The sequence below is a fragment of the Symphodus melops genome (genome assembly GCF_947650265.1).
Source record: "Symphodus melops genome assembly, chromosome: 20".
NCBI classification, from domain to species: Eukaryota; Metazoa; Chordata; class Actinopteri; order Labriformes; family Labridae; genus Symphodus; species Symphodus melops.
The window spans coordinates 15,533,930-15,548,440 of NC_136710.1; the positions used below are offsets into that span (position 1 = coordinate 15,533,930).

Consider the following 14,511-nt stretch of genomic DNA (forward strand, 5'->3'; position numbering starts at 1 on the left):
ACTCACTCGTAACCTTCCCTTGTTCTGTTTGCATTAGACTGTGTATTTGCTACTTTAAGGCTAAACTTTTCAGATATAATAAACTTTTATTAGATTTTAAAGACGAATGGTTAACCCACAGAAACAAATTTGAAATGGGGAGAGATTAGATGTGGTTTTAGGTGGATACACTCTGGGGAAAAGATGCAGTGAAAGAACGGTGTTCAAACATCATGTTGGTGGAGATTAGAAGTCCTCAACACCTTAAATGTAGAAATTAAAAAAAAGAAATCAACAGAGAATGAGAATAAATCAATTCTCAATCTGATAATCTATGTTGTTGAACTGGGAAAGTTTATCCCATTAGAATAGAATAGCTATAAAGTGTTTATTGTCATTATATAATTGTACAACAAAATTAAGGCCTCACCTTATAGTGCATTCATAGTCATCCACGCAAACATAAAAAACTCAGGTATATTTGCGGAGTATGTTTATAATATTTACATGAAGAATAAAAATGGTATTGCCAGTAAGAAGATCAAGATAATCTGACACTAGAGGGCAAAGATTTAACCATTTCTTTTTGTTTTGTTGTAGTGTTTCTAGACTGAAGGCCAAAGACGTCAGATCAAGAAAAATCAAGACTTGATTATCTGAAACGGATTCTTCAGTAAAACTAGGACTAGATGACATGGTGATTTGTCTGGTTACTTTATCAGTTATTTTACACTCTGCTGTGATTCTGATCCAGAAAAACATTAGAAGACATTCATGGTCAACGTGCTGATTAGTATCTTTAATCAATGATTTGACAGAAGTCAGTTATGTATACATGTTGACAACACACCATGCAGCAGTACTCATCTTTAAATGTCTTCAAAATAATAATGTCAGGAATCAGAAACTTCACTAACAAACAAGAAAGATAAACGTCTGAGAATATTGATAATAATGCTCAGACAACATTGTTCTAGAAACATACACACAGCGAGTGTTTGTATTGATTGACTTTCTGTTATGCATGATGAGAATATCAAATATAAATGAAAGATATTTTCTCAGAATACCACATGAGCATGTTCATTAAGATACGATGAAGAGAACAAAGAACATTATATAAACAGTTGTATGCATGCATGCTGTTTTTGAGAGAATCAATGTTGATGTACTTACTTAATAGTTTTTAATCAGAAACTTTACACAATAAATCATAAAACTATCAGCTATACTAAGTAGACAAATAATACGATAAAACATGAAAAATGTGTCCTATTTAAAGAAGACAACATGTCTGTTAATGTTTGGCTGAACATACTTCATAAATTCAAAGTCACACTGAATCAAACTGGAAACTTATATCATGATCATAATGTGTCCTTACATTTGTACTGATCCAAAAACAGACGTGATCAACAAAAAGAGAGTTAAAGAAAAGATTCATTTACATCAACATGTTGGATTCAACCTCTGCTAATGCACTAGTACTAGTAAAAGCACTAATGCAGTGATTGTTGTTATATTTCTATATTGAGAGTCTTAGTTGTAAAATGTCTCTCTGCTGATAATATCTATTAAGCTGAATGTGATTTTCCTCTTTCACATATAAGACTCAATCCATGAGCTCAAACAATCCATGAAAGGAGGATGTGCACCTCTGTACACTTAATGTGAAGGGAGATGATGTTAGCGTCTCATTTTACACAAAATGAACTTTTGAGACTCTCTTTTGCAATCTGTGGTGTGATATCTTTCCAACTATCTGGAATATCAGCAGGCTTTGCTTTGTATGCTTCAGCAAACTCCTTGTTGAACCTTTTCAGTACGTACTTCCAGTAGTCTGAATCCTTAAGGCTTTTATCTGGAGCAATTCTCCAGTCAGGATAAATTGTGGCGTACTCCTTGTAAGGGTGCCATTCACCATTTGTTGCACTGCAGCGAAACCTACAAGTGTCACTGCTCACCGCAGTAGTGCATATGTCAACAACAAGTGTATCAGACCCATCCCATACACGTCTGCCCAGACCTCTTGGTCGATGAATTGAAGTTGTGTGCACCTTATGCTCAGATCCTCCTGCCTCACAAGGTGCTTTGCAGAATGGACACTGTTTGCCACATCCGACGACACTTTTGAAAAGCTCATTCTCAGGCTTTACATCAAGATTTGCAAGTTTTGTTTTGATGTTTGTCTTTTTGAACTCCTCTTTCATATTTTCTTCCATCTCCTTCACACAAACAGTGAGCCAATGAGCAAACTCTTTCTGGTTGACATTGTTCAGGATCATAAAAGGACCAAGAGCATCCTCAGAAATGACCAGTTTGTCACCAAGTTCCTGTCGGATATCTTTGATCAGTTTCTGCAGGTTGCCGTCCTCTTCTGCTTGAGCTTTCTGTATTGCATCATTTATGCTCTTGATACATGACCCAAGATGTCGGTCCTCAAACTCAGATAAAGACTCATGAGTCAAGACTTTAACCATTTCATCAAGGATCCATTTCTTAACATAACGCTCATATGAGCAGATATATCTCTGGTAGTCTTTAAAGTTATCCTTTGAAAGCAAATCCAGTAACACTGAATACTGGAAGAACATTCGTGTTTGGAACTGGAACTTTGTCTTCATTTCTCCAATGATATCAGGACCCAAGGATCTGTTGATGAAGTTTTTCACAGCAGGCTTCAAGCAGAGGTCTGTGAAATCTTTTGCTTTCTTTTGGCTCTGATCTTGTTCATTGAACTCATCCTTGAAATTCACACGGAACCTCTCTTTGTTTTGATTGAGACAAATGTGGGGATCATTCAGCTGAATGAAATCTTCATGCATTTTCTGAAAATCTCGAGCTGCAACTGCACAGATGTCCTGTTTCAGAGAAACCTCAAAGACTATCTCTATCTTGACATCCTTCTGGTTTTTCAGCCTCTCATCAATCATGTGGAGGATCTCCTGGATGAAAGTGTTGTGGTAGTTGTTTATTTTTTCCTTTTTTTCTTTCACAAACTGTGAACAATCCATTATGACACTGTCAGCTAGTTTTTGTAGCACCATCACCTGGTCTTCATAGTTGAAGTATTTGCTCGCTTTGTGAAATGCCTTGTTGAAAAATCCTTCAGCTGAGACTTTGAAAGGCATCAATCCACAGTCTTTCAGTCTTTTTTGACTTAACAATTGACATGCCCCCCCCTTGCGTGATAGATTGTCTCTCAGGTAGAAGAGGACATTTCCCATGACATCCATGATCTTATGTTTGTAAAGGTCTTGTTCCTTCAACATTTTATTCCACATCTTGTCAAATTCTTCGTCCAGCGTTTCGTCTGTCATGTCCAAATTCTTCTTGCGGCATTCGTCAATCAATGCACCTACTCTCTTTTCTAATTCTTTTGTGTGGTTCACCTTGATTCTGTCAATCTCTGTCATTCCCTTTCGGATGTCTGTTGCAGCTGTGAGTTGGTTCTGTACAGAGCGTTCCATTTCTCGACGAAGGCTTTTTGCACTGTTATTAAAGTCCTCTCTGTATGCTTCAACAAGATGTACATGACCCTCTGTTTGCTTGAAGTACTTCTCTAGATTTTCTAGAAGCTTTGTCTCTCCTTTAGACAGTACTGAGCATGCTTCACTTTTCAAATCAGTCAGAAGTTGTCCAATGTCAGACACTTCACATTTCACTCTGCCGAAGTTAGAAATTTTTATTTCTGCATCTTTTGTCCATGAGTACATTTCTTTTTTGAACTCCCATTCCCATTTGTTGAATTCTGTGCAGAGCCTCATGTATGCATCAGCCACCAGGCTGTTTCTGAAGCTGAAGATGAAGTTTTCATGCTTGACAGCATTCCACAGACTTTTGATCCACTCTGTAAACTCCAAGATATCATTTTTGGAAGTCTCACATTTTCCCAAAATTTGAACTATGTTCTTCTTGAGCTCATAAACAGCCTCACTGTACCCTGCATTAACTGGTGCCATTGGTGGGCTCCCATTCCAGAGTCCTGGGATGTACCAGTTTCCAGTGGCTGGATTGTACTCCATCACATCAGTGAAGCTCTTGTTCTCTTCCTTCTTTTCCATTTTGGCTGCAGCCTGGGTCATCTCATTCAACTGTTCTAGGAGCAGTTCTCTTTCTCGCAAGTTCTTCTCAGGGGCCGAAACATCTGCCACATTTTGGTGAACAAACTGACATCTGGGTTTTTTACCCACTGCTGTCATCCTGAGAAATGCATGCACAACTATCTGTAGGATGTCCTTCATTTCTGTTGAATTCTCCATTGCAATATTGATGATAGTGATATCACTCAACCCCACAACAAGTGTTGCAAGCTCATTGTCATGCTCATAGCTATTGTCTAGTTGTGCAAGCTCTGGTGACTTTAAGCCCTCAGTGTCAATGATCACCATGAAGTCACACTTGAGTTCTTTTTTGACATCTTCATTGACTTTGATGAGCAACATAAAGGCACCTCGAGTGCATCGACCACTGCTGACTGCAAACTGAACTCCAAACATGGTGTTGAGGAGAGTAGACTTCCCTGTACTTTGAACTCCAAGAACTGTGACTACCAATATCTTGTTCTTAGGAGACACCAAGTCATTGAGCTGAGACAGAACATCAGTCACCCATCTGAGAGGTATATTAGATGCATCACCATCTACAAGCTCAAGAGGAAATCCATCAAGCAACAACTCTGCACAGAGTCTGGGCAGATGTTTGAACTGTTCACGTGACGGATTTGTTTCTGGAAGGGAAACTGAAGCTTCATAGATCTGACCCATCTCACGGAAGAAGTGTTCAATCCCAAGTGAGCTGTTTGAAAGTTGTCGGTCAATTTCTTTGATTTCCTCCTTGTTTTCTGAACTTTTCTTTTTCTTTTTGTATGCCTCTCTGAGAACAGACAGTTTCTGTCGAGACAGATTATCAAGGTTCATTCGCATCCATTTCAGGAAATAACTCCTCTCAATACCTGGACTTGATATTGCGCTGATGAAACATGTCATTGCATCAGACATATCACGCGAGTTTTGCTTTGTCCTTAGTTTTTCTTTTTCTCTCTGAAGATCACTTTTGTACATTTCTATGTTTTCATTCCCAACTTTCCGAAGTCGAAACTCTTCCTTCTCCAAGCGAGTCAGTTCCTTCCATATTTCACCTTGCAGAGGTAGCTGAGCATCTTTGTATTTGGGGATATCTTCAATTTTTGCTGTGATGGCATCTGCATTCTTCTTTGCAGTCTGGCACTCTGTACAATCTTCATCAACCCAGATTCCCAACTCATGGGCGATGTCAGCCATCTGCTCAATTGACATCTTAACCTTTGTGTTCTCCACAACATTGTTGACTGTTTTGTGTAACTTTTGCACAAAGTCTGCATTGTTCATTTGTTTGGTCTTCAAGAGGATGTTGTTTTTAGTCAGATTCAGCTTGTTCGCCACCTTCTTTAGAGCATCCATGCTGAATTGCTGGCTCTGATTATTAATAACCAAGAAGATTTGGGCCTTGTGATGTTGGTTTGAAAGCAGTTCGGACTCAGGGTCCAAATTGTCAAAGAACACAAAAACTGCTGCCGACGTCTGACACAAAAAGGAAAACTGTGTTTCAAATGAAGCAATGTCCCCTCGAAGGTTAGCTACAGCTACCGGCTCACTGAAAACATCCATGTTTTTGTTTCCACATGGTAGGTACCAGGTCATTTCAGTCAACCCATTACATATTCTCCTTGCACAGTCACCATTTTCCATGTCCCTGTGAACAAAGATGTCATGGTACTGCTGAGAATTGCTCAGAAGCTTATTGAGGGTCTCTGACTTGGACAAGGAGCACTCACCCAGTCTCACAAAAGAAACCATTGGAAGTTTAGAGACAACAATTCTGTCTTCAATAAAGCCCTTGGATTCTGAGAGTGACAAAGGTCTGTACTTTTTAACTATGTCTCTCATGGCCCAGAGCATCAGTGAGCACTGCTTTGTGTCACAATTAGGAAGCAGAAGAGGCACAGAAAACTGACACATGGACATTTTGAGTGCCATTTCTTGCTGTACAAAACCATCTGAACACAGAAAGAGAGCAGTGATGATGTCAAGTGGGTTTAACCTGTTATCTGAATTTAAACCCTCAGGACAATTATCAGAATCATCAAACCATGTCTCATCTGATTCAGCATCACAAGCTGATTCACATTCAGACGTAAATTTTACATTCCTAGCTTTCACATTTACCATCATCATTTTCTTCAGAAAATACCCTGGCAGGTCTGAATTACACTTGGTAGGTTCATCAGTGCAGGTCTTCCCATCAATCTGAAGTATTGTGCTCAGGGATAGCTTCTCTGTGAAGTGATGCTTCAATCCCAGATCCTTCAATAGGCTCTCCAGTTGTTTCTCTGTGGAAATGAACACGTTTATTAATTCTAACCAATTTTTGGTATTCACCACATATCAATCCATACTCATTAACCTATAGAATGAATTCATGTATAAATGCTAAAATATCTAATTATACTGCCCATTGAATTTGGCTTAAAGCGGAAGTAAGCCACACCAAAAGAAATTAAATATTTATATGTTCAACAAACTAATGGATAAAGTATGTGAACATTTTTTAAATATTTTGTTTAAGATAGAAAAGCTGCATCTTGTTTAGATGGACACTGAATAGAGTTGCAGTGACAATACAGAATGTCAGGGTTTTTGTTGTTCACACAGAAGATAGAGGTGATGATAAGAGAGAGAAAAATAAATAGTGACAGAGTCATAGAAGTTGGATAACAGCAATTAATTGTGCAAATGCATCATTCAGATCTATGTACAGATGATAAGACAGTCCTACCTTTTTGAACATTGTTGCCTTTTTCTGGAGTGATTAACATTTAGACGTCATGTAATAATATAATAAAAAAAATAGACATATTGCATGATTTGAGTTTTATCCGAGTTCAGTCTGGAAGTGAAATTATACCCCCTTTGTCTGTGAATAATTATATTATATTTTCCCAAACGGTGATATTCTTCCTTTTTTCCACACTGTCCTTCACTCTAAGGGTGCATTCACACCTAAGCCATTTGGTCCACTTGAAACGAACTCTGCATGCAGAACAATGAACCGAACTCTGGTCCGCTTTGAAACGGGGTTCTCGGTTCCCTTCCAAGTATACCAGAGTTTGGTTGGCTGTAGGTGAGAACGTATTCCGGACCAAACCAAGGAAGTGAATCAAACACAGTGCATTGTGGGTTGTATTTGACCATCTATAAACGATGACAATTATGTTTTACTGAGCATGGAAAATGTTAGCATTGCTATTTGCTAACAACACCAGCATTCAGTCCTACTTGCAGGTTAACCTGCTGATGCCTGCGCGTGTGGTTACAAATCCAATATGCCATTTTACCATGACACATACTAGATAGATAGATAGATAGATAGATAGATAGATAGATAGATAGATAGATAGATAGATAGATAGATAGATAGATAGATAGATAGATAGATAGATAGATAGATAGATAGATAGATAGATAGATAGATAGATAGATAGATAGTTTATTGATCCCGAGGGAAATTCAGGGCACCCAGTAGCAGTATACAGACAGGCAGGACACAAGACATTGGTTACAATACACACCCGCAGTCCCCCCTCCCCTCTCTATAGGGGACATACATACATATAACTTATCTCCATTTTATGAATGAAATAGGCTGTTGTCTAACTGTGCCATGCTACGGGATGCCATTCTTCCTCTATATTGTTTACTTTCAGGTCGTAGTGCAAGCTGGATCACAGCAGCTACTGGCCTTTTCAGTTTTAAAATTTGAAATGCCGTAACAACAATAACAGACATCATGGATGCTACGAAGACAATGTGTGTAATGTCACTGTTAGCCTAAGTTATTAGTAAAATGTTGATGTAAAATATGTAAATTAGCCTATTAAAAAGTATCTTAACATTAACAAAACATATTTTGCCCCCCAAGTTGATGAAGAAAATGTCGGCAAGTCGGGCATCCAATTATGTCGGTCATTGTTCTGACTTGAGCAGGCGTTTCTGTGCATTTTACAACTCGTTTTTTAGATGTATCCGACACTACCTGAATGCAGACACAGGCTTTGGTGTGCTTGACAAAGTACAGTCTGAATGCAAACCAAGCCAAATAAAAAATGCAACAATGTTGCAACGTTATCCCTGAATCGAACCTGATCCACCAAACTTTATATCTGAAAGATTCCTAACTTAACTTACTCTAAATACTTTATTCATTTTAACTAGCATTTGTTTGGTTCATAATAATATTGTTATTCGGGAAAAAACAATTCAGAATCCTTTTTTGGGGGGCAAAAAAAATCTAATTATTCAAGAAATTATTTTTTACTTTTCATATTAAGGTTTGTGTTTAAATGTATCCATGATTCGTTAGTGTTCATAATTAATCCGTATTTTGTTTTTAAAGTTTGTGTTTCAAAGTCATGGAAAGATTTGGGTGACTTATTACATAATTTGTTTATTAAGAACAACATTTTATTTTACTCACTGTGTTCAGATGTTGAGGCAGGCTCAGTCATTTCTTCATTCCTTGGTTCTGTAGAAACCTGGATGGAGTCTTGCCTCCCTGGTGTTGATGGGGTTGTGTTAATTTCTTCCTCCAAAATGTCTCCTTCAGTGCAGTAAATCATTGTGTAGCTCTCCACTTTACCAGCAGGGGTCTCTATAGGTTGGTTAACTTGCTCGCTGCAGACATGAAAGACTGTCTCCACAGAAGGGCAGGATGCTGTTAAAAACATTGATGTGAATATAAACTCTTATAATTCTACTTAAAGCTACTTAAATGAGAGCTTTTTCTTTTCACTTTGTGTTGAAAGAAGATGAACTTTACCTTCTCCATCACTCTGTCGACAGTCATCCTTGTTGTCAGTGTGTGATGTAGGTGAAGTTTCTTCTAGCTCACAGTAAAGTTCAACAAATAAATCGTCATCACTTGGTTCCTTTAAAAAAAAAAAAAAAAACACATTGTAATGAAAAAATCTGCTCATTATCTCATGTTCATTATGTTAAAGGAAAACATTTTTAAATACAATCTAATGTATCTTTATAATGTACAAACAAGTTCTTTACCTCCATTGTGTTTGTGCTGTCAGAAACCCCACACCTGTGCAGGATTACTGAATAATCTTCTCACTGAAAGTAATAATATACTTTTAATACCAGTGTAATCAAAAACCGCAAAGCTTACTCACAATAGGTGCATCATTTCACTCCTAACATGACAAATATGTTCTTATCCATCTTTAAATTACATACATTTGAAACTACTTGTTTTGACCGTTATCCCAACAACCACCACGATTACTTGACATCTTACAAAAATGAAAGTATTATTATTCAGCTGAAAACAGTAATGTATTTGTAAAATGTAACAATAACAATAAATAAAACGCATCTACTTATATACTCAACCATATTAAACGAGTTTTTGTTATTTGAAGTAAAAGTTTAAAAAGACAACAATTCAAGGCAGAAAAAGGAATATGTTTTTTATCTTAACCTCATCTTAAGCTCACTTTTCTCTTCCATTGTTCTTCAATGTCAAAGCTTACACAGGGAACTGTGCGTAAGAAGTCCTTCACAAAGACAGTATTTTATCAACTTTTGTTTTTCTTAGAAATAGTGTTGCTCAATTATCCCAAATCTCATAATCATGATCATTTAGATTGATATTGAGATCAAGATTATTAAACACTATTAAGCTCACTCATTGATTTTACAACATCTGCAACAAAGGCATTTATTGAACTGAAATGCTCTGAACACTACGAAGCACAAACAATGAATGAAAATAGATGTGTGAAAAAATACAAATACATCAACAATATATTAATAAATATATAAAATTAATTAACTGTTTTTTTGTTAGTGGTCAAGTTAATTTGTGTTCTAAATTAAACAAATTGGCTCGTCCTACTGTGCTTATGCACAGATCTAGCTGTAGAACATCAGGGCTAGAACTACAGATAAAAGACATTACGAGTGTCAAGTCACAGCACACATTAATCAATCTAAAAATCCATGTTTAGAGTTTGCTTTAAATAGAAACGCTCCATTAGTCATTGTTGTGTAGTTTGAATCAGACACTTTGCCTTATTGGTCAACACCTCAAAAAGATGCTTTAACAGGTGTCTTTGTTTCAGACAAAAAACAAAAAGAGAAATGCGAAAAATCATCAAAAAGAATTTCACTAGAAGACAAAATAAAAAAACGTTATATTTTGAGACTGGATGTTGTCTCGGGCCGGAGTATAATAATTGGGTGACATGCAGTCATCATATAGGCCACAGCATCCGTCTCTCCCTATCTGCTCCTTTGCTGCAGCATACCTCGCTGAGCTATGTCGCTGAGGGTCGGGAAACATTGCCATGGTGACAGTGACCTCCACCAATCAGGGGCGTCACTGTGAAACGTCATGATAGTGGGTAGTGTAGTTCTTTACCCCGAATGATTTTCTTGAAAAGAGGTTCATATCATACGAACTTCTGTCTCCTAGTCCTACACGAGGACTACACATTTACCATCGTTTCACACACAGGTCGCTCGTGGACACTCTACCTTTGATATCAGCCGAAGGACTTTTTGGCTAATAATCAAATCCACTAGACTATTGCGGAAATTAACATTATTTTTTACACTGTTGAGCCCAAAAGTTACCAAAAGTAACACGTACTCTGTTAGCCATCTACTTTTATTTTACCGTCTTTTCATGTATAAAATACAAAAGACTATCACCTAGAAAACTCACCTTTTCAGAAGAGACTTTACAAACTGGACATCTTGAGTGTGGGCTGTGAGCTCTCTTTTTAACGCCACAGAGGACTCGACCTATAGCAGCGCTGCATCTCTCCTCGATGGCGCTCACACGCTGACACTCCTCTTTTTATACTGCACCCAGTGCTTGGTGAAAACACTTTCACTTTTGATCCGGTTGCTTATCACGTGATTTATTGGAAACAAGAGCTCAGTTTACAGTAAACGGGATTTTACGTTTGGATAGGTTTGGTAAAGTTAGGCTCTGAAAGTTTAGGTTCAAAACCATTTTTTTAATCCTTTTTCGTTGCAAAATATGTTTTAACTTAAATTGCTTTATAACTATTAGTCTTAATACAATTGCCAGACTATCATAATCATGCATGTCTATAAGGTATCACCTCAATCTTAATCTACAATAGGTCTAGACTCTATAGTTTACTTGCATTTACTGACTGGTTTAATACTGTAGTTTATACAACATGGCAATAACAAGTTATAGCCTAAGCTTAGAATCAAACAATTCTCACAATTCCTTTCCAGCAATCAGGGCCCAGTGTAACTGGAAGACAACACTTAAAACTTTCCTTAGTTAAGCTCCTAGTTATGCAGCTATAGCCCAGACTGACATTGATCTCCTCTCTCACTCTCTCTATTCACATCATATTTCTGCATGTCACTCTATCTGTAAACCTTCATGTAAGTTACTAACCGTTTATATCCTGGGACCTCCTGAGTTGTCTTGGAGGTTCTTCTGGATCGTTGGTGGGGATGGCCTGCTGCTGAACACGTCTCTTTATTTCTGCATGTCCCTCTAATCCCACTTTCCAAGATCAACACAGTTCTGGCAGACAGCTGATCATCAATTAAAATTAATTAAAGATTAAAATATGGTAGCTGGTCTGGTAGCAGGAGAGGTACCAGACCACCTCTCGAGCACAGCCGAGGTGCCCTTGTGCAAGGCACCGAACCCCCACTATCTCAGGGGGAATTACAAGATCTTATCTCGTAATTATGTGTCTATTTTTTTTCATGGGTGAATGAAATGCGCATCCGTATCAGGTACTAAGCTTGACAATCAGATCAAGGCTGTTGTCAAGTCAAGCTTCTTTCACTTAAGGCAGCTGGCCAAAATAAAGCCCATTCTTCCGAGGCAGCACTTCGAGACAGTAATCCACGCCTTTGTGACCACTCGGTTGGATTACTGTAATGCTTTGTATGTGGGGGTTAGTGGGTCCTCCATCGCCCGTCTCCAGATGGTACAAAATGCGGCTGCACGTCTTTTAACTGGCACTCGTAAATATGATCACATTACCCCCATTTTAGCCTCCCTCCACTGGTTGCCTGTGCATTTTAGGATCCATTTTAAAATTCTTTTATTTGCTTTTAAATCCCTCAATGGTCTTGCCCCGCCCTACCTCTCTGAGCTTCTACACTCGTACACTCCGTCCCGCACCCTCAGGTCAGCTGATCAGCTGCTCCTGAGGGTGCCCAAAACTAAACGGAAGCTCAGAGGGGACCGTGCGTTTTCTGTTGCGGCTCCTAAACTTTGGAACGACCTACCTCTCCCCCTTAAACAGGCCTCTTCTCTGTCTGTTTTTAAATCGTGTCTTAAAACCCATCTCTTCTCCCTGGCCTTTGACACAGAGTAAGATGATTTTATTTATTTTATGTATTTTACTTATTTTACAGCATACCATGAGCCATGTTTTTTATATAATTTAAATTATTCTGTATTGTGTATTATGCCTTTTTTTTAACTTTTGTTTTATTGTCCAGCACTTTGGTCAGCTGTGGTTGTTTTAAAGTGCTTAATTAAATAAAGTTGGATTGGATTGGATACTACAACATAAGCTGTTTTCATAGTCTAATAGAAACACTAGTAAGTGATATAACATAAGCTATGCCACCTGTAGTTCATGTGAACCTTACATCCCGTCAACACAAGGCAGGACTGACCATCTTGTATATTTGTGTGTTCTTGTTACCTTCCTCTAATGGGTCAAAACAGCTACCAGCTTCTATTCGTATACGTTTGTGTGAACGCTAACAGTACCCTCATCGGCTACTGCTTGTTATCTCAAATGCTAAATCTGTGCTAGCACAAGTTACGGTCTGTCGATCTTAAACTCAATTCTGACTTGCAGTGGGGTTTTGTTTCTTTTAATGCCGGCTTTTGTTATTTTTATGGGGACTCCATTAAGGTTGTAGGGACTAATTCTTAGCTTAGCCACTACCGGCTGGTAGTGGGCACGAAGTGTCTGACGTGTACTCAGTTTAACTTAAATAAAATAAACAAAGTCATAAGTTGCTCAAAAATAAAATAAATAACTCAAAAACGGATATATTTTCCTGCCGGTTCCAATAACCATAAATGCTCAAAAAAAAAACAAAATCAGAGCACAGTCGAAACTATTTGCTACTTCCACTACCGGCCTTAAATATAAATCACAGCGTCTTAAAACACCTGTAGCCACTCTCAGCCCAAACAAGATGGCACCCCAGCCTGACCTCTGGTGGCCTGGGGTAAAACAATCATGGCTCTTAAACGCCAGCCCCTAATTGCTTCTGGCAGAAGTCGGAACAATTTTAAACAATATTAAAGGAGCCATGAAAAAAAAAATAAAAATAACAAAACAAAGCAAAACCCATACTACAATATTTCTACAGTTTGCAAATGCAAGGTTTCATATATAGAAAACATTTTCTTGTTGCATGACTGGCCAATGCACAGAGCTGATACCAATTCTTAATCTGTGGCTTCACACAGTAGACAGATTTTAGTTATAGGTCTCTCGATTACACTTGTCTTGGTTTGAAGCCTGACAAAACATACAAACCCCCTTTTATCAGGAAAGGTTTTCAATATCATGGACATGGCTTCATCTTGTTTCTGACAAGTGAAAACAAATTCAATGAACATCTGGCCACATGTGTGTGAACCAGCGGGCTGCACTGAGTGTCTTTACAGCACAGACAAAGCTAAGTGTGCGACCACGAAGCTTCACACAGCCTGATCCACTGTTAAACAAACACGCTCCGAGTCGGACAGGATTTTCAGATTTCCTTCACATTTCATCCATCTCGCCGCTGATTACACCTGAACTGTTCCCTGCTACATGACATCACATGTGAAGGTCAACACAAACCTCCATAACCACAATACAACACAGTGTCTGGAAGGAAACACATCACACCACCAGGGTGATCTCATACGAGGAGTTGAGGCATCTTATGGTATCAAAGCCCTCATGTCTGTCTCACATGTGATCAAGTGGCTACATGTAAAGATGGCTACATGTGAGGGGAGCTAATATTTACATGGCTGCACTTCTGTTTAGTGTCTCAGCACACAATATTAAATCAGTTAGATAAACTAAGCTGGCTCTTATCAAGGCTCTTAGCCTCGCTGATGTCTCCATTAACACTCTGAAGTCAAACAGTTCCTGCAGCTGAGATTTATCAGAGTAAAGTTGGATCAGGTCAAATACTCTGGAAACTAGCACATGCTAACTGCGTCTGATATGGGGAGATGAATTTGCTACAGTGACTTTCCTGGTTAAATGGTGCTACAGAATGCCCATGTATAAATGGACAAGAGAACAAAATGAAATCATTAGTTCATGTCGTGGAAAGTTTGAAAAGGTGAGCAGTTTTTATTCACCAATGAATTGAAATCCTCAAGCAAATGGTCATGGCTTTGGCAAACTGCACCTGTTGTCTGTTGTCACAAAAAAGCATTTCATTCATTCAC

At 38.3% G+C, this 14,511-nt stretch overlaps 1 protein-coding gene across 3 annotated transcripts; it reads right to left on the reverse strand.

The window, feature by feature from the left end:
* Nucleotides 1-763: 763 nt before the first annotated feature.
* Nucleotides 764-10,989, reverse strand: LOC306841783 (up-regulator of cell proliferation-like). Of its 3 annotated transcripts, XR_013781586.1 has the most exons (6): nucleotides 10,753-10,989; nucleotides 9,075-9,137; nucleotides 8,836-8,944; nucleotides 8,494-8,730; nucleotides 1,434-6,349; nucleotides 764-1,296 (listed from the first exon to the last, which is right to left on the reverse strand). XR_013781586.1 is itself a non-coding variant. In XM_079371764.1 (5 exons), the coding sequence occupies exons 2-5, from the start codon at nucleotides 9,078-9,080 to the stop codon at nucleotides 1,674-1,676; spliced, it is 5,004 nt and encodes a 1,667-aa protein (XP_079227890.1). In that variant the 5' UTR covers nucleotides 9,081-9,137; nucleotides 10,753-10,989; the 3' UTR covers nucleotides 764-1,673. The 3 variants fall into 3 exon arrangements, 2 of the variants coding, with proteins under 2 accessions (XP_079227890.1, XP_079227889.1); XM_079371764.1 differs by having other exon boundaries at nucleotides 764-6,349; nucleotides 8,494-8,706; XM_079371763.1 differs by having other exon boundaries at nucleotides 764-6,349.
* Nucleotides 10,990-14,511: the final 3,522 nt, after the last annotated feature.